We start from the raw sequence: 20959 nt of genomic DNA on the forward strand, positions 1-20959 counted from the left end.
CCTGGAACTCACTCTGTAGACCAGGCTGGCCTCGAACTCAGAAATCTGCCTGCCTCTGCCTCCCAAGTGCTGGGATTAAAGGCGTGCGCCACCACATCTGGCCACAAATAATTTTTTAATTTAAATTGCACAAGCATCTTTAACTAAACTACTGAGCACTAAAAAGGAGAGTGCATGTGACTCTTGTAGCTATCTGGAATTTGTGCACATTTCTGCACAACAGTAGGTTTAGCATTTCCCCTTGTTTGACATGATGATCATTTAACCATTAGAAATTCCAAGTAAGACAAAGGAAATATTGGATAAGATGTACATACACTAAAATATTATTCACTGTCTGAAATTGAAATTTAACTAGGCATATGTATATCTACAATTTTGTTTTTTTTTAAATTATTATGTATATAGTGTTTTATCTGCATGTATACCTTCAGGCCGGAAGAGGGCACCAGACCTCATTATAGATGATTATGAGCCACCATGTGGTTGCTGGGAATTGAATTCAGGTCCTCTGGAAGAGCAGCCAGTGAGTGTTTTTAACCTCTGAGCCGTCTCTCCCGCCCCATTTACAGTTTTCTAAAATACGTTGTATTGATTCTTTGTGAATTTCACATCATGCACCCTAATCCCACTCATCTCTACCTGTCCTCTTGTACCCTCTTTCTATGCTTGTAGCACCCCCTGGCCCTAAAAAACCCTCATAGTGGGAGATAGAGGATGTCCCACAGTATGCTCTTTATCCACACTTCTTTGCTTGCATATGTTCATTGCAATGAGCCATTAGTCTGGTTTGAGACCTCTCGCTAGTGCTACACACTGTCAATCAGTACTGGAATCTCACTGGGACTCCTCTGATATCCCGTAGTTGTCCTAAGTCATGGAGATCTTGTAGATTGGGATTTGCAGGACTGACTTCTTCAATTCAGTAGCTCCGCAAGTCATTGATGAGGGTAGATACTGGGGTGGACCAACTCAGCCATGGATCCGGGCCTGGGAGTTGAGTCAGCTAACTCTCCTATACTCATACCACTGGGGCAAGCTCTCTAGCACTGCCCTGGCTCACTCATCAAAGGGCATAAACATGCTTAGAAGCAGCCTTATACCACATCTACTTAGGGTCTACAGAAATGGCTCTTTCAGATGACTGTTGATGGCAGATAAACCATTGTCTGAACTCCAGTTCTAGGGGATTTGATGCCCTTTTTGGGACCCTGAAGACACCAGGCATGCATGTGGTAACCAGATATACTTGTAATCAAAACACCCATACACATAAAAACAAAATCTTTTTTTTTTTTTTTTGTTTTTTTTTTTTTTTTGAGACAGGGTTTCTCCGTGTAGCCCTGGACTCACTTTGTAGACCAGGCTGGCCTCCAACTCAGAAATCCGCCTGCCTCTGCCGCCCGAGTGCTGGGATTAAAGGCGTGCGCCACCACGTCCGGCTCTAAAAACAAAATCTTAAAAAAATAAAAACTGTCATGTCCATTTAGCTAAACTGTGGGAAGTTCTTCCCTGGGGCCTCTGATGATCCTACCCATGAGATTTGTGTAGGTTTATAGTGTCCACCTGTGGAGGGAGCCTCACATCTAACCAGAAAGCCTAGGTTATCCTCACAATAGTCATGCCACAGTTACACCCCTGGGCAGATCTTACCAGGCAGGTCATTATTGTAGTTTATGGGGTCTGCAGCTGGGTTGGACTACTGATAACTTTTCTCCCCTAGCAGCTGCTGCAGTACTTTCCAGCCTATGAAAGCTGGCAGGAAGCTTGCAGCTCAGATAGAACTTGATCTCTCAGTGTCTTGCAACCAAAGTCTGTGGTGTCTTCAGCAATAGGATCTCTATATTGAGAGATACATAGTTCTAGTAGTCAGCCAAGTACACTGGCAATAACCTATAATGTTTGTGGGAGCTTGGAGACTCCCTGATCAACACAGCCTGTGTGTGATACTAGGGTTTTTATTTTATTGCATTTGACTACTAGGAGGTTTATCCTCCCATGGACAGTATTTTTATTTAACTTATTTACTTAATATTTATTTAGATTTGAAATAGGCCTTGCTGTATTAACTAGAAATCCCTAGCCTTTAGCCTTTAGAGCGTTTAGATTACAGGTCTGTTATGCTTGGTAAATTTTTGTCTTTTATAGCATTTTTTAGAAGTACCAATGCTAATAAAAAACAAAAATTTACCAAGCATAGTGGTACAGACCTGTAATCTAAAAAGTGCTACATTGTCCTGTGTTTTCACAGCAGTTTTGGAGACAGGAGGTTCATTCACCTTATTGGTGCTGTTAATTACTGTTAACTGGTCAGGGACGTGGCTAGTGTTATATATACTGTTTTTCCCCTTGTAAATAATTAATACAGGGAAATACTTTTGGACCATGCAACTATTCTATTCCATTTTATTCTACTCTATGCATATGGGTGTTTTGCCTGCATTTATGTCTGTACCATGTGCATAACTAGTGATTAGAACAGAAGAGGACATTAGATTTCCTGGAACTGGAGTTGCAAGCTGAGAACTGAATTCAGAACCTCTGAAAAAGAAGCCAGTGCTTTTAACATTGAGCCATCTCTCCAGCCCCATGCAACTGTATATTTTTTTAATTGCCTTTATACTTAACTTTTCTTGATGAGTTTTGCCTTTAGTTTGATAGTTCTAAAATAATGATTTTTTTCTATTTGTAGCATTCTTTGCTTTTTAATCACTTGACAATGGGCATACTCTTTTAAACAAGAACTCTCAGTGTTTATCTCACTACTGTTGTAAAATTAATGAATTGTTTCTTCTAATAATCAGCATAGCAATTTTGGTACCCATATTACCCAGGATTTGACTGGTGAAAGCCAAATGTGTAGATTTGTTAATATCCAAATTCAAGTGCCTTTCAGAACTGACGAGATGACTGGAGTTATGAGCACATACTGCTTTAGTTTAGGATCAGGGTTCAGTTCCTAGCACCCTTCACTCAAAACTTATGTATGAATGCGTGCAGACCCCCCCCCCCAACACACACACACACACACACACACACACACACACACACACACACACAAATCTCTGCAAGGCACACTCCCAGCACTTAGGAAGCAGAGGCAGGCTGATCTCTGTGAGCTCAAGGTCTGTCTGGTCTATAGGGCAAGGGCCCAGACCAGCCAGGGCAATAAAATGGAGAAATCCTGTCTCCAAAACCAAACCAAACCACCAAACACCTTAAAAATAAAGTTAAATGTCTTTATAACATGCCTGTAGCTGGGGATGGTGGTGCACACCTTTATTCCCAGAACTAGGGGGCAGAGGCAGGAAGATGTCTTGTTAGTTTGAAGCCAGCCTAGTGTATATACCTCTAGTTCCAGGTTACATAGTGTGAGACCCTGTCTCCAAAAACAACAAACACACACACACACGCACACACACACACACACACACACACACACACACACAAACACAAACACACAAAACCAAAGAAGTGCCTTATAATTGTCTATACTTTTGTAATTCCACTAGGCTGCATCAGTGTATAAGGCTGATCATAAGTAATTTAGCATGAGAATGCGTGGGAGCTTAAATGCTTAAGCATTTGAGAAAGGTAACACTATGTGAATCTAATTGCTAAAGTAGCATGTATAATTTAGGTATAATTTTTCATGTATTTTAGTGAGTTATCAATGTCAGGTAGCATAGTTACTTCTACTTAAAATATTAGGAAAGAGCAAAAGAATTAAGGGAGTGGGGCAGCTCAGTGGGTACAGTGCTTGCTCTGCAAGCATGGGGCTTGAGGCTTGGTTTTAGCATCCTTGTCGAAGTGGGGCATGTCTATAGCCTTAGCACTGAGGCTGGAATAGACTGTACCATGTTTCTGGCCAGTCATTCTAGCTGAAACAGTGAACTGCAGGTTCAGTGAGAGGCTGTCTTCAAAACTAAGGTCAGCAAGAGAGGAAGACACCCATGTTGACTTTTGTGCTCCACAGGCATGCATGGGTGTACGAAGACACAACAGACACAGACAATTAAAGAAAAGAGAAACTGAAGCCAGGTGTAGTGGTGCGTGTCTATCATCTCAGCACTTGGGAAGCTGAGGCTTAGCAGCTAGTCTGGACTGCATAATATGAGACTAACCAGAAGATTAGGTTTCAAAATAGAACAAAGACTATCATATAAAGTCTATATAAAGATTAAACTCAGTAGGTGATTACACCTCTGCTGGTTTCTTCTGGTCACTACTTTTTATTTAAATACTAAGGTAGGATGTTAGAAAATTGCATTTAAAAATTTAAAGTTGNTTTAATACATTGAAATTGTCTGGTTTTTATATGAACTAATCAGTATTTTTTGAAATTTTATAGTGGGCAGAAATGGATCTGGAAAAAGCAACTTCTTTTATGGTAAGTATAGATTTTTGGATTTTTAACTATAAACTCAAGTGTCTTTAAGATGGTTTATTAAATATTTGATTTCTGAAATAATGTTTGTATGAAACCTAAGAAGTCATACATGGTTGTTGTTTAGTGTAGCAGGTTAGATCTGAATTGTGTGTGTTCAGTCTGTCTTTGAGACAGCAGAGACGTTTGCTGAGATTATTTATGCTATAATGGTAGTGTCTCTCTTAGATGGAGTCTAAGAAACAATAGAGCAGTGCAGCAGAAATACTGACACCTGTTTGAAGATGACAGAGCTTTGAGATTCTTTAAGATGCCTTTGTTAACAAATTCTTTGTGGAGAAAAAAAGGAGGCAAGATGGGCTGTAGTCTAAGGAGGGGTTAAAAATGTTAGCTTAGTTGGTAGTGCTCATGGAGAACAGCACTTAGTTGGAGGAAAGGGTCTGTGTCTTTACACGTGTGTCTGAAGGATGCAGAAACTCGGGTAATGACTGATTTGGTGCTGGTCAGAGGGCAGGTAGAAGTAAAGCATGCAGCTCAGAATCCCAGAGAAAGGTGGACAGTTTAATCCCCCATCCCATGGAGAGGAGGAACGTCCAGTCTGTCAGAGCATGTAGCATTGCACATGAGTGTTCCCTCCCTTGTGTTCTCAGGCTGACTTGCATTTTAGAGATCTCTTAGGACCTGGACCAGAATAGCTGAATTAAAATATTCTGTATCTTGACAGTGGCCCATTAATTAGGTATTTTGTGTGTAGTGTAGGACTAGTTCTCGTAGAACTATGGTATAAGCAGTGCAGCAGAAGCTGGGAATTTAGAACAATTCCCTATATTTCTTAGTAGAAATGTGTTCAGGTGTAGCAGTACGTTGTACATCATTAGGCAAAAAATTTTTTTAGGCGATTAAAACCTTATGTGGCCTATTTATGTAGTTGTTGTTATGTAGTACATAACTTTATAGTACTGACCTAATTAATCAGTGTAAGCTTTTATTAGGGAGTAGACCTGTCTTCTGCTTCTCTCTTTTAGTTTTTTTGACACTTGAATGTCCTTTTCAGTAGAAGCTCAATTTCTTGATTTCCCTACCAGTGATTTGTCTGATATACTGGAGAATTGTCTGCAATCATTATGTGTGAAACAGTTTATCTGCAGTGTTTGTTACATTACATGTGGTATTCTTAAGTTATGGAGTTGTGAATAAGCCCTAAATTCTCCTTTAGGATGTGCTAATAACCTTATTTTGTGTTTTTAGCAATCCAGTTCGTTCTCAGTGATGAATTCAGCCATCTTCGTCCAGAGCAGCGATTGGCTTTGTTGCATGTGAGTGAGACTCATTGTTAAGTATTTTAAAGCATACATTCAATCTTCACTTTCAGAAAAAAATTGCTGGGTGTAGCAGCTCATAGTTCCTGGCCAGCTTGAGCTGCAGTGTGAGATCCTATCTTAAAAGGGGATGGGGAAGACAGACTGGAAGGATGGCTCAGCGGTTAAGAGCACACTGGCTGCTCTTCCAGGGGATTGGCCATATTTCCAGCATCTACATGGTGGCTCACAAATTTCTGTATTTCCTTCTGGTCTCGGAGTACCAGGCATACATGTGGTGCATAGACACATATGTAGGCAAAATCTGTGTGTAAAGTAAAAATAAACACATCTTTTTAAAATAAGTTCAAGTTATAGATCCTCTGTGAACATGATGTAGTCTTAATTCCTCAAGTATATTATTTTGTTGTAAAATTTAGTGTATTACATCAGGGCCAGATAGGCCTAATAATTTTATAATAGAAGATATATATATATATATATATATATATATATATATATATATATATACATACATACACTTTTTCAGATGAACTTTTTCTGGCTTTGTTTTTTAGAAGTTGTTATTGTGTGTTTGTGGGTACATGTGCCAAGGTGTATGTATTCAGATGAGAGAACTTTGGGGAGCTGATCTCTCTCCTTTGGGTTCCTGTGATTGGACTCAGGACAGCAAGGTTGTATGGCAAGCATTCTTTCTTTCTTGGTGACCCACCTTGCCAGCCCTTGTTAGCTTTTCTGAGACAGGTTTTCATTTCATTGCTCAGTTGATTTCAGGCTTGTAATCCTCTTGCCTCGTCTCAAGTGCTGGATTTAGAGGTATGAGCCACCATTTGTGGCTTTATACGTTTCCTTTTAAAATTGTATTTGTGTTATGTATGTGCATGTGCTTCCCTGCTTCTCTGTGTATGAGTCAAATAAATGCAGTTCGTGAGAAGCTAGAGGGCATTGGATTCTTTGAAACTGATTGTAAGCCACTCTATGTGGGTACTGGGAACTGAACCTGGGTCCTCTGCAAGAACAGTAGGTGTTCTTACTCACTGAACCATCTCACCAGCCCATTTACATTTATTACTGGCATGGTTCTGTAGACAAGTTTACTGAGGACAAAGAATTGCAAATTGGGGAGCTTTAAGATGACCAGCTGGAAGTTGAAGGCATACAGAATTAACCATTGCAAACCAAATGAAGTTTGTGTTTGTATTTGGTATTGTTTTCGATGTGAAAAATAGTATGCTGAGGGCTGGTGATGTAGTTCAGTGGTAGAATGCTTGCCTGGCTTGTTTGAGGCCAACAGGTTTGACCCCCAGCACTACAAAACAAAACCTGTAAGGAAAATTGTTATAAATTTCATTAGAGTAAGAAGTTACAAATGGCTGTAATGAGACACCACAACTTAGCTGGTTTAAATATTGTATATAGGAAGCTGGAGAGATGACTTAGCAATTAAGAGCACTGGCTGCTCTTTTCAAAGGACCCAGGTTCAAATCCCAGCACCCACGTTGCAGTTCACAACTGCCTGTAATTCCAGTTCTAGAGGATCTCACAGTCTTAAACAGATATACATGGAGGCAAAATACAAATTAAATAAAAGCTTAAAAAATTTAAATATTGTACAACTTTAAGATTAGATAAAATTGTACAGTATATCTAAATGGTATTTTTTACATATAGGAAGTCCCTTTTAAACATTGACTTTTTTCTTTGCTTTGAGTTTGTAGCTCAGTGATCAAAACTGATACAGTATAGGATGTTCACTAGACTTCTCAGATTGGCATTGGGTGTGTGTGTGTGTGGAGGGGTGGACAGATGTCAAGATCAGATGTTTTCCTCTATTGCTGTCTGCATTATTTTTAAGATGGGGTCTCTCTGAATTTGATCCTATCAATTCCATTCAACTAGGCTGCTGGCCAGTAAACTCCTAGGTACCTTTCCTGACTCTGTTTCCTTTCCCCAAATACTAGGGTTATAGACATGGCTGTTGTACTCAGCTTTTATGTGATGCTGTGGTTCCAGACTCAGGTCCTCATGCTAGCTTTGCTGGTACTTTACCATTTCCAGAAAACATGTAGTGACTTGATACAGTGAATGATACCTGACCTGGGTAGAAAGGATGGTAAATCATCTGGATTTAGTATGTAGTTGTTGCATAGATTGGTCTGAATGTGTGTATTTATATTAACAGATTTAAAATCACATACTATGTGTCACATGTTTTAAAAACAGATTTCTAGTAATCATCACATGGTTTCTTAGGGTACCTTAAGATGGGACTACAAGAAAGGAGCCTCAAATTATATTGAATATTAGCAATTTGGTAGAATTAGGTGACTGCATGCTACTGTGCCCCAGTAAAGTAGTTTCAGTGGAGTTTTGTTGCTGTAATAAAATACCTGGCACAAACAGCTTCAGGGCAGAAATATTTATGTTGGTTTCATAGGTTTCAGTCCCTGGTCCTTGCTTCTGTTTTCTGGCTCAAGAAGATGTCATGGGTTGAGAGCGTATGACAGATGCTCCTCATCTCATGGTGGGCAAGAAGCAACTGGCTATCATGATGTGCAGCCCTTTAATCCCAGCACTTGAGAGGCAGAGACAGCATGGCCTCTGAGTTTGAGGCCAGTTATGGCTACATACTGTAACTGTCTGAAAAATAAAACAAAGGGCTGGAGAGATGACTCAGTGGTTAAGAGCACTGACTGTTCTTCTGAAGGTCCTGAGTTCAAATCCCAGCAACCACATGGTGGCTCATAACCATCTGTAATGAGATCTGATGCCCTCTCTGGTGTGTCTAAAGACAGCTACAATGTATAATAATAAATATATAATAATAATATAAATGTATAATAATAAATAAATCTTTAAAAAAAAATAAAACAAAGACAGGCCAGAGTGCAGCCTCCAAGGATGGAGTCCTGTGTTATGTACTCAGCTTTATATGTGTTGGGGGCTAGGTGGAGGGCACAAAAGGGTCTTACTGTGTAGCTTAGACTGACATTGAACTAAATGTTAATCCTCCTACCTTAGTCTCCCAGGTGCTGAGATTACAGGTGTCCTGTTCCATGCCTGTCTGTGCTAGACTTTAGAATGGATTTAAAGAATATGAAAGTACCACCTAAGTTACAAATACCCTATTCCTTTTTTCCCCCCCACATTCCAGGAGGGTACAGGTCCTCGGGTTATTTCTGCTTTTGTGGAAATCATTTTTGACAATTCGGACAACCGGTTACCAGTAAGTAATAGTCAATTTCTTTTTAGTAATGTTGAGAATTTTATGCAATAGCTTAAAATTATAAGCATTAAAGATTTATAGTTTAGTTCATGCTAAAGTAAGTAGTTTGTCAATGGATTTTGTGTTTGAATTTTAATGAGCATTCTAGTGAACAGGATTATGTAAAGCGATTATAAGAAAATGTTTTCTAAATATAGTATCATCTTAAGTGAAATCATTGAAAATCTGAAATAGTTATGATCAAGGATTTTAGAATGAACTTAGGTAAAAAGTTGTCTACTTGACTATCTGGACTTTTTTTTTTTTTTTCCTTCTTAGATTGATAAAGAGGAAGTTTCACTTCGAAGAGTTATTGGTGCCAAAAAAGATCAATATTTCCTAGATAAGAAGATGGTCACGTAAGGATTTGTTTTTGTTTACAGTTTGTTACAAATGTTCATAAAAACACAAGTGGGTTCTTACCAGAGCATTCAGTGTGAAAAATGCAGTTCCAGGTTTCTCTGAGAGATGGTGATTCAGTTTCTAGTCTGTAGTTTCTAATACTATTTAACTTCAAAGATAATTTACTTGTTTATTATTGGGTGTTTTAAAATTATTTATCTTGAAATTTCTCTTGTTTATTAACAGGAAAAATGATGTGATGAATCTCCTTGAAAGTGCTGGGTTTTCCAGAAGTAATCCTTATTACATTGTTAAACAAGGAAAGGTAAAATAATTGTGTCCTTTTTTTTTTTTTTTGTAAAAATTATTTTTCTTGATATGGTCTTCCCCTGAATGATTTTGATTTATTGGTTCTAATTGTTAAGTTGGACCAAAAAACTAGGCATTACTGTCTTTTGTATTCATTGATTTCTTTTTATTGATGTTAATTGTTTTTCATGGCTATGAAGTACCAAATACATGTAGACCAGCCTCTGACCTCAAACTCAGAGCTCTGACTGCCTATGTCGCCCTAGTGCCTGGAGTTAAAGGACATGCCACCACGAGGCACCTACAGTAGCTTTATATTGGAAGAAGTCCATCAGTAGGTTAAGTGGGTCTTGTTTATTAGTGACTTCTGAGGTACTGTATATTGGAAGACTTTGGCTCTTAGAAGTTACGGTGATCATATCTAAGACTATTGCATAAGTTCTATAAAAATTAGTTTTGAAAAAATTACTTCCTAAGCTGGACAATGGTGATGCACGCCTTTAATCCCAGCACTTGGGAGGCAGAGGCAGATCTCTGAGTTCGAGGCCAGCCTTGTCTACATCGCAAGTTCCAGGACAGCCAGGGTTATAGAGGGAAAACCCTGTTTTGGAAAAACTAAAGAAGGAAGGAAGGAAGGAACCAACCTTCCCATTTTTATCATATTACAGGGTTAAAATTTTAAGTTAATATTAAAAAGTTTACATTGGCAAAAGCATACCTTAGTGCTGCATGTTATTCTCCTTGTGATCTTTTATCAGCTAGGCTATAAACTCCGGCTGATTATTCTGCTGCTTCCTCTATAATTTCCATCTCAGAACTTACTCTTCAGTAGATGTTTTTGTTTTGGAATCTTTTTCCTAGAGTATTGTTTGATGTGTGTACTTTGATAAACCATGGTGTCTTAACTCAGAACCAGTTCTTTTTTAATGTAAAAGTGTAAGAATAGCATAATTTCTTCAATGCAGTGGTAGTATTGGTATTTAATGATTTGTGTTAAGTCACATGCCACTTAGGTTGTACCAGTATCTTTGTTTATTAAAGCATACAGTTCTTGTTATTTTTTATAATTTAAAATGTAAAAATTATTGATGTGTGTGCATGGTATGTGGGTACATGCTACAGCTAGAGTGTGGAAGTCAGAGAACAACGTCGTAGTCAGCTTTTGTTTTCACCCTTATGTGGGTTCTGGAGGTCAAACTCAAGATTGCCAGGTCTTTAGCACAGACATTTGTAGACATTTGTATATCCACTGTACCATCTTCATACAGTCTTGTTAGGATTTTAATATAGCTTGTTAAAAAAAGAGTCTGAAGTAGGGCTGGAGAGATGGCTCAGTAGTTAAGAGCACTATCTGTTCTTGTAGAGGACCCAGCTAGAGGCATGTGGGTCTCTAAGTTTGAGGCTAGGCTGGTATATTTATTAAAGTTTCAGGACAGCCAGGGCTACATAGATAAAACCTATCTCAAAAAGAATCTGAACAATAAAACCTAAAAATTTTAACATAGAGGTTTTATTCTTAAGGAGTGGGTGTAGTCAGTAGTTAATTGTTTTTTCCAAAATTATAGATCAACCAAATGGCAACAGCACCAGATTCTCAGAGATTAAAACTGTTGAGAGAAGTAGCTGGTACTAGAGTGTATGATGAACGTAAAGAAGAAAGTATCTCCCTGATGAAAGAAACAGGTAAAATAAATGTGTACTGTCTAATTTCTCTTGTTATTATTCTTTTTTTTCTTTTTTTTTTAAAGTTTTATTTATTTATTATATGTAAGTACACTGTAGCTGTCTTCAGACACTCCAGAAGAGGGAGTCAGATCTTGTTACGGATGGTTATGAGCCACCATGTGGTTGCTGGGATTTGATCTCCGGACTTTCGGAAGAGCAGTCGGGTGCTCTTACCCACTGAGCCATCTCACCAGCCCTCTTGTTATCATTCTTGTGTTAATAGTTAAATGGTATTGTCTAACCTCAGAAATACATTCTATAGTAATTATTCTGCATACTGAATAAAGCAAAATGTGGTTTGAAGTAGTTTAAGGTTTTAGGTTTCTAGTAGTTTATCTTTGAGTAAAGAAAGACTGTTGTTGCCGGGCAGTGATGGTACGCTCCTTTGATCCCAGCACTTGGAAGGCAGAGGCAGGTGGATTTCTGAGTTCGAGACCAGCCTGGTCTACAGAGTGAGTTCCAGGACAGCCAGGGCGACACAGAGAAACCCTGTCTCAAAACCAAAAAAAGAAAAAAGGAAAGACAGACAGACAGACTGTTGTTAGATAGTAGGGCCTTTAAGTCAAGCAGGTTTTGACTCTGCTCCCTCAGAAGTGTTAGCAGAGGTCTTTAAATTGGCTGCTTCGCCCTCCTCTCCAGATACTGGCATATCAGTTGTTACAAGTGCTAAATGTTTCAGAAACAGGTAGATGTGGAATATAACTTGGAGTCCTTACTAGTGTATTTTACTACAAGAATCCTACTTTGCTTAGAAACAGAGAGTTGTAGGCTTAAAGTTAGTAAATTGACATTACTTTAGAGTCTCTGGACCCAAGGCATTTGTCTGGAAACTTGTTTTGTAGATGATAGCAGTTAAGATAATGTCATGCCTAGGTTACAGTTAAGTACTTGTTGTATGGAAATGGCATGCAGTGCCCTTAGTAATTAAAAACTGAGACTTAGTAATGCTAGTGATGGTCTTTTTCTCGAATGTTATGGAATAGTACATTGATGTAGGTGTGAGCTGAGCTGCTTTTGCCACATGAGAGATATTGTTAGAGTGTGAATTTGTTCATTTTTTTCATTAAAAAATCTTGATTACTGTTTTTACATCTTAGATTTCATTACCACATGATATCAAAGAAAGAATGCTATATTCTAGAGGGTAATTTTAATTTATATTTTAAAAGTTTATATTACACAACAATTGTATTTAACACCATCTTCTTTCCATTGTTTTATTTTTGTTTTGAAGAGGGCAAACGGGAAAAGATCAATGAGTTGTTAAAATACATTGAAGAGCGATTGCATACCCTAGAGGAGGAAAAGGAGGAACTGGCACAGTATCAGAAATGGGATAAGATGAGGCGTGCCCTGGAGTATACAATCTACAACCAGGAGCTCAACGAGACGCGTGCTAAGCTCGATGAGGTTAGATGCTGCCTCTGCAGTCACAGTGGGTTTGATTTGTGGGCATGTTAACTTCTCTGCGTTTGTACCTTTTAGTAATTTCTAATTAGAAAGTTTGTGTGTATTTTGAGATAGTTTTACTGTAAAACCCAGACTAGTCGTGACTACTGAGTGTACATAGATTCATTGGTTAATAATTTCTTTTAGGTTACTGAGAAGGGAATGTTTAGTGCTCTAATTATATCTAAAATACAGAAAAGGGTTTAGGCCAGATATTTTTTTCTTCACATTTTAGAATGTATTTTATAAAATAATAATGATGATTTATACAAAAACTTATTTTAGATTATCCTTGACTTAACGGAAAACAATTTTTTTTTATAAAAATTTTAAGCAAATGATTATTCTTAGTTTTTCTTCGCAATTACAAAGTAATTTTAACTGTATGTTATAAAATGCTAGCTACACAGTGCATTAGAACTGGTAGGCTGTTTTGTTTTTCAGCTTTCTGCTAAGCGAGAAACGAGTGGAGAGAAATCCAGACAGCTAAGGGATGCCCAACAGGATGCAAGAGACAAAATGGAGGTGAGGTCATGCCTGAGTTCAGAGTTTGAATTTTTGAATTTTCAACAGTTAAGAATTTTTTTGTACCAGAATTGTGGGATGGTGACCATAAAGGGGACGAACAGAAGTTGAATATTGGAAAATAATTGTTGTATTGAGTTTCAAGTGAAAGAAAAGGATGGAGCCAGGAAAGTGTGCTGTGTATGGGTGCAAGCCCAGCGCCTGAGTTTCATTTCTGGAATCACGTAAAAGTGACAGGAGAGAACCGGTTCCATACATTTATTTGTCCTCTGGCCCTCTCTTGTGCTTTGTGACCTGTGCACTCTCACGGTCTGTGCACGCAGGGTACAAAAGTTTTGTGACAGCACAGTCCTTCCATGGTCCTTCTGCTTATGACCTCCATTCTCTCTTTGATTAGGATATTGAGCGCCAGGTTAGAGAACTGAAAACAAAAATTTCAGCTATGAAAGAAGAAAAAGAACAGCTTAGTGCTGAAAGACAAGAGCAGATTAAGCAAAGGACCAAGTTGGAACTTAAAGCCAAGGATTTACAAGATGAGCTGGCGGGCAACAGTGAACAGCGGGTAAGTTACTGCTGCAAATGACAGCTGTGGTAATGGCCAGACTACAGAAGATAACGGTTTCTGTGATGGATGCAGAATTGAGTTTTTGTAGAAGGTTTGCCACATTTGCTTTGTACTCAAATATCAACTAGTTAAGTGCTCTTTTTACTAATAGCTTAGTTGTAGAATTGAGTTATTTTCATGAGAAAACTTTTTGCTGATGTATAAATTAAGCTGATTGTATTTTTACTTGCTTTATTTACAGAAACGTTTATTAAAAGAGAGGCAGAAGCTGCTTGAAAAAATAGAAGAAAAGCAGAAAGAACTGGCAGAAACAGAACCTAAATTCAACAGCGTAAAAGAAAAAGAAGAGCGAGGAATTGCTAGGTCTGAGAATTTTCACCAACAATTAACCTTGCTACATAGTTGTTACCAGTGATCTCTGGGTGTTTGCAGGTTCTTGGTGTCTTGTTTAAAGAATTGGAAAAGATGTGTACACAAAAAGAAAATAACCAGTAGTTTTACTAAGAGCAAAGCAAAACCACGTTTGAACACAAGCAGGTAGTTGTCAGGAGGTTGGAAAGGGGAACGAGGCAGTGCCGGAGGAGAGGCCTAGGCTGCTAAGTGCACTTAGAGGTTATGTGCGGAGCACAACCAAGAACCTATGTTGCCAAGCTGCTCCTGAATTTGCCTGCTAAGTTCCTCTATACAACCTACATAGCTATGAGTTAGGAAGGTCTTAGCATGGTAAAGACAAAAGTCATAGGCCACTTCATATGAACAGTGCTGATGATTACTGTGAGCTATGTTCTGGTTCTGGGACTGGGTCTCACCTTATAAGGATAGTCTGTGCCATCATGCCCATATATGGTCTAGGTTGCTACTACTCAAAAGCTCTGGGAGACTGGACATACCCACCTTTGGATTTAAATTAATTAGTTGATTGCTGTTTTTTGAGACAGGGTCTCTGTGTAGCCCTGGCTGTCCTGTCTCTGTAGACCAGAGGTTCACCTGCCTCTGCCTCCTGAGTACTGGGACTAAGGGCATGTGCCACCGCCGCCACCACCATCCCTGACTTTTTTTTCCCTCTTAAATATGACAGCCTCACTCACTTTATAGCTCTGGCCAGCCTTGAACTCAGAGATCTGTCTGCCTCTGCCTCCTCAGTGCTGGGTTGAAGGCATGAACTCTCTTGCCCAAGCTCCATTCCTTTTTATTGTGTGTAGTGATACCATGGTGCCTGTGGAGGTCAGGAGAAGATTTAAATTGGTTTTCTCCTGCCAGCAAGAGTCTCTCCCATTGAGCCATCTCTTGCTGGCTCCCAGTGTCTACTTTAAATTAAGAAGTCTGAGGTTCTGAGAGGTTGTGTTTGTTTTTGAGACAGGGTCATGAAGCCCAGGGTGGCCTTCAACTCATTATGTAACTTTAGACCTTCTGATCCTCCTGACCCCCCCCCCCCCCCAGAAAGTGCTGGAATTACAGGCACAGGCACATGTGTGCAACACCAACAGTGTATGTGGCACAGGTGTTCAGGAGATCCCACTGGGCTTGCGTGCTAGGCAAGCACCTCTGCCAAAGGAGCTATACCCAGCTCAGTGCGGAGAGGCTGGGTGACGGCTGCAAGTTAGACGTTTGGGTTTGTTGTTGTTTCTTTTTTAGATCTAAGCAGCATCTTTTTGAGGGTTGGTGGTAAGTAAGGCCTAGGTCTTCTTGTAGAGTCTAAGGCTGGCCTTGAATTCCTGGTCCTCTTCCCTCAGCCTTAAGTTTACCTGAGAAATACAAGCTGTGTGCTGCCATGTCAAATCTAAATACTATGTTTCATTTTGAAATTTTTTCATTAAAATGCTATTTTAATTTCCAAACATTTTAGTATTCATCTAATTCAGATTTCAGTGTTTGCTAATTCCTTGTGATTTAGTTTTGTTTTTTTTTGTTGTTGTTGTTTTTTTCCCTCTGTTTTTCTTAACATGCTTTGAAGGTGCTTTTCCATGTTTCTGTTGAATTACTCTCCTAGCTGTACTACATTAACATTTTGACATTTATATTTACTTTAGTGAACAACCTGCTTATAATCTTTGGCCATTGTTGTGTGAGGATCCCCTGCTTGTTATTTTATAGGAATTTTTATGTAATCAGAATACTTACATTCTATATGTTTAAAACACTTTATATTATCTTTTAGAGTGTTTTATTATATAGTTGAAAGTTCATGTGTTAGTTAAATATACTTTGAGTATTTCTGAAAGTTCCTGAGATTGGGCAGTAGCATTGTCTAAAATTTAGTGACCATTCAGATCTTGGGTCTATCTAAAATCCTTAGTAAAGGGATTATTCTGCTTGTAATTATGATCTTAAAGTTCCTTTGGTGTTAGTAAAGTAAAAACAGGTGGTGTAGGAGCTTTATCAGTTAGCAGTTATTTTTAGCATGTAACCCCTTCCCCTGTTTATTTCACTGTGCTCGTCATGTGTGGAGGTGAGAGAATAACCTTGAAGAGCTTGTTTTCTTTCTCCCATATGGGTCCTGAGCCATCTCAATAACCTATAGCTCCCATGCAATGTAATTTTTAAAAGGATAGTTTCTATAGGGTTGATAATTACAATTAATTTTTATTTCTTGTATTTGGCTTGTACTTCTGTAGGTTGGCTCAAGCTACACAGGAAAGAACTGATCTTTATGCAAAGCAGGGTCGAGGAAGCCAGTTTACATCAAAAGAAGAAAGAGATAAGTGGATTAAAAAGGAACTGAAGTCTTTAGATCAGGCGATTAATGATAAGAAAAGACAGATTGCTGCTATACATAAGGATTTGGAGGATACCGAGGCAAATAAAGAGAAAAATCTGGAGCAATATAATGTAAGAAAAATTTGCTTTATATATTTTGGTTTGGTTTGTTGTTGAGACAATGTCTTACTCTGTTGCTCAAGCTGTTTCTGTAATTCACTGTGTAGCCCAGGCCATCCCTAAACTCAAATCTTGCTTCAGTCTCCTAATGTTAGAAATATAGGTGTGCACCACCACCAACCATAAGCTTTGTGAACATTTTTTTTTAGTAAGATAAACATACATTTTATCTGCTTTATTTGTGTTCTTAAGTAAGCTTGCATGCTTAAATTTTTGGGGGTGGGGTGGGGGCTGGAGAGATGGCTCAGCAGGTTAGAGCACTGACTGCTATTTCGAAGGTCCTGAGTTCAAATCCCAGCAACCACATGGTGGCTCACAACCATCTGTAATGAGATCTGGTGCCCTCTTCTGGAGTGTCTGAAGACAGCTACAGTGTACTTACATATAATAAATAAGTCTTTAAAAAAAATTTTTTTTTTTTAACTCAGTGTTTGTGTGTGTATAGGTCAGAAGACAGCTTGTAGGACTCAGATCTCTCCTTCAAATGGCTGATCTGAGATAATCAGGCTTGGAAACAGGTCCTCTTACCCATTGTGCCATCTCCCCAGCTTTGCCATGCTGTTCTTAAAATGAACAAAGAAGCCTCTCAGTTAGAAAGGCCACCACAGTTGGTACACACAGTGTCTTACTCAGGGTTAGAAAGGCCGCCACAGTTTTAGCACATACAGTGTGTCTTACTCAGGGTTAGAAAGGCCGCCACAGTTTTAGCACATACAGTGTATATTACTCAGGGTTAGAAAGACTGCCACAGTTAGTGCACACAGTGTCTTACTCAGGGTTAGAAAGACTGCCACAGTTAGTACACACAGTGAATTACTCAGGGTTTGTATTCTTGCACATGTTGACCAAGAAGCAAGTTGGGGAGGAAAGTGTTTATTCAGCTTACACTTCCACATTGCTGTTCACCACCAAAGGAAATCAGGACTGGAACTCGAGCAGGTCAGGAAGCAGGAGCTGATGCAGAGGCCATGGGGGAATGTTACTTACTGGCTTGCTTCCCCTGGCTTGCTCAGCCTGCTTTCTTATAGAACCCAAGAATACCAGCCCAGGGATGGCACCACCCACAATGGGTCCTCCCCCTTGATCACTAATTGAGAAAATGCATGTCCTCAAGGGAGGCTTCTTTCTCTGTGATAACTCCAGCTTGTGTCAAGTTGACACACAAAACCAGCCAGTGCACAGTGTTGTGTTGTCTTGCATACTGTGTTCGTGTGCTTTCATTAGTGCAGGTGTGGAGAGTCTCTCCTTCCTCTGTGGGTCCTGGGGATTGAGTTTGGGTCTTGAGATTTACCTACTAAGCTATCTAGTGGCCCCTCTTTTTGTTTCCTACGGATAGTTAGTCCATGCTAGTGAACGTTTGCATAGATTGAGCGTATTTTATTTTATTTATTTTTAAATGATTTGTTTTTATGTGCATTGGTGTTTTGCCTGCATGTATGTCTGTGTAAGCCATCTCTCCAGCTCCTGGACTGAGTATATTTTAAATGTTTTCATTACTTCATAATCTGCCTTTATTTTTATTCATTTATTTAATTGGGGGGGTGGTGCAGCTGGCTGTCCTTGAACTCACTCTGTAGACTAGGCTGGCTTCAAACTCACAGAAATCTGTTTGCCTCTGCCTCCTGAGTGCTGTGATTAAAGGCATGCACCACCACTTCTTGACTCTGCCATTACTTTTTAATATTAGACAAATCTAAGATACATTTATGTTAATTATTCAATAGTTTTCAGTTTCTTATTCTAACAGGTTTTTTTTTTTTAGACTTTTTTTTTAACTTTTTGTGTGTGGGTATGTGCATGTAGGTATGTGCGGAGGCCAGAAAAGGATAGTGTGTTGGCCTGATCCTGTGGAGCAGGCAGATGTGAGCCATTCTATGTAGGTACTGGCAACCATAAATGCGGTCCCCTGTGAGGGCAGCAAGCACAGCCAGCTCCTCCATCATTGCACAGCCAGCTCCTCCGTCAGCCTTATAATTTACTGAAAAATATTTTTGTTAGTTAAAATAATAGTGATTTTTTTTTTTAGTTCTTTCTAAATTAATTAAACATTGTTTACATATTTAGCTAAAATTTTCTTAAAACTTGAAGTAGAGGATGGAAGTTTTAGTTCGGCTTAAGAAAGAACCCCGATCTCTCTGCATGTCTGTGCAAGTGTGAGTGGAAGGTGGCAGGGTGGATGAGGAGAGATTGTGGGACATGTGTCCAGGAAAGGAAACACCTGTACCTACACTGTGAGGACTGCTCTAATTGGTTGTTGGTTTCAAAAACATGAGAAACCATAAAAATCTTAAAATACATGTGTGTAGATATATAAACCCATATATTTGGTGTTTTTTAACTTATGCACACACATGCTTATCTCTCTTTTAGTTTAAGTTGGATTTATCTCTGAGCCGTAACGTTTCTCTAGTTCTTGTGGGATGTTTTCTTTGTACTTCTTTTCTGACTTAGGAACAGTTTGTTTTATTGAGGATCGTGTCAGTGTGGCGGGAACTTGTGTGGATTGATTGAGCTCTGTAAGTTTGACAGCACACCTCGGGTGCTCGGTTCACCTGCATGTGTTTGGTGAGCAGAGAATCTTAAGTTTTCAGTGTTCTTCTCTGCAGTTTTAAGCCGGTGCAACAAGACTTCAACTCTTCGGGCCACAACCCCAGGTTCAACCCCATTGTTAGGCCTGGGCATACTTAATGGCATCATTGATATCTGCCAAAAATGCCACACATTGATTGTTTCTTTAAAGTGACATCTTCCTGGTATGTGGAGGCTTTCCCCATATGCATATTCCTGTTGGCCTAGGCAGCCTCAAGTGTGTTCTTAAAACGAACACAAGGATTCAGATTTTCAGATTTACATGACTTTATAGGGTTTTTTTTCCCCCAGAGATTGATTTATTATTATATCTAAGTACACTGTAGTTGTCTTCAGACACACCAGAAGAGGCCGTCCGGTCTCATTACTCATTGTGAACTACCATGGGTTGCTGAGATTCGAACTCAGGACCTGCAGAAGAGCAGTCAGAGAGTTTAACTGCTGAGCCATCTCTCCAGCCCCAACTTTATAGGGTTTTATGGATAAGAAAATGGCTCACCATTTTCATAGTTGGCCTCACACTGCTTATAGAAAGAGCCCTGTGCTAATATTTTTGATATCATGTACAGATTGTTTCTTTTGTATATAAATAGTGGTTAGGGTTTCCAGGGGGCTTTTGTGCAAATATATTTCTTAAAGTTGGATGAAAATGGGATTCAATATTAGATCCAGAATTTTCTATTTTATTTACTTGTTATCTTTCTCTAATCTGCTTTAGTCTAGACTATTTCCACAGACTTAACTTTCTTTTCATTTACATATAAAATACATGTATGTTAAATTTCACCTTTGAATGTACCTAAAACGTCTTGGGTTTTTGAAGACACTGTTCTTTGTGCTGTTTAATTCTTTACAATTACTTCTTTTTTTGTTGTTGTTTTTGTTTTTGTTTTTCGGACAGGGTTTCTCTGTATAGCCCTGGCTGTCCTGGAACTCACTTTGTAGACCAGGCTGGCCTTGTAGATTAGCCTGGCCTCGAACTCAGAAATCCGCCTACCTCTGTCTCCCGAATGCTGGGATTAAAGGCGTGCACCACCACGCCCGTCTGTGCTGTTTAATTCTTAATTGCACAAACAAAAACATAATAGGGAACAAACAGTTCCATATTGAGTACAGTTACCAGGGATAATAGACAATAGTGGACTGATCTTGAAAGGCTTGCACTCAGTATGTTAGAGTAGGAAACACAGCTCTGGTAGGTAGTTATTAAGGGGCTTGTGTGATAGATAGCTCTGCAGATTAAGGTGTTTGCCACTATGACCTAGATCCCTGGAACCCATATGGTGGAAGGTGAGAACCAATTCCTGCAAGTTGTCTTCTGACCTTCATATCCACCACTCAGGAAGAACATATACATGCACATGCATACATGCCAACTTAGGTAGGTAGGTTATAACTAGTTTCAGCTATAACAGCTACATACCCTTCTTTTTTTTTTTTTTTTTTTTTTTTTTTTTATATTTTATTTATTTATTATGTTTTCTATTTGTGGCCCTGTCTAGGCTGGCCTCATTCCTTGCCTGTGAAATAATTTACATTAATAAATAATTTATTACCATAACTCCTGAAGTAATTATGGGTTTTCATCCCCTTTTTTTTTTTTTTTT

General features: G+C 39.0%; 1 protein-coding gene across 2 annotated transcripts in view; it reads left to right on the forward strand.

The window, feature by feature from the left end:
• Smc3 (structural maintenance of chromosomes 3) overlaps positions 1–20959 on the forward strand; it is a 44989-nt gene that overhangs the window by 5442 nt on the left and 18588 nt on the right. For both annotated transcript variants that reach the window (XM_021198564.2, XM_029539423.1), the window contains 11 exons: positions 4352–4390; positions 5636–5703; positions 8861–8932; positions 9251–9330; positions 9560–9638; positions 11188–11305; positions 12582–12757; positions 13241–13321; positions 13719–13883; positions 14128–14249; positions 16502–16715. In XM_021198564.2, coding sequence (XP_021054223.1) covers positions 4352–4390; positions 5636–5703; positions 8861–8932; positions 9251–9330; positions 9560–9638; positions 11188–11305; positions 12582–12757; positions 13241–13321; positions 13719–13883; positions 14128–14249; positions 16502–16715 — 1214 coding nt within the window. The remainder of the gene's footprint in view (positions 1–4351; positions 4391–5635; positions 5704–8860; positions 8933–9250; positions 9331–9559; positions 9639–11187; positions 11306–12581; positions 12758–13240; positions 13322–13718; positions 13884–14127; positions 14250–16501; positions 16716–20959) is intronic.

Source organism: Mus pahari, chromosome 1, assembly GCF_900095145.1.
Source record: "Mus pahari chromosome 1, PAHARI_EIJ_v1.1, whole genome shotgun sequence".
Lineage (NCBI taxonomy): Eukaryota > Metazoa > Chordata > Mammalia > Rodentia > Muridae > Mus > Mus pahari.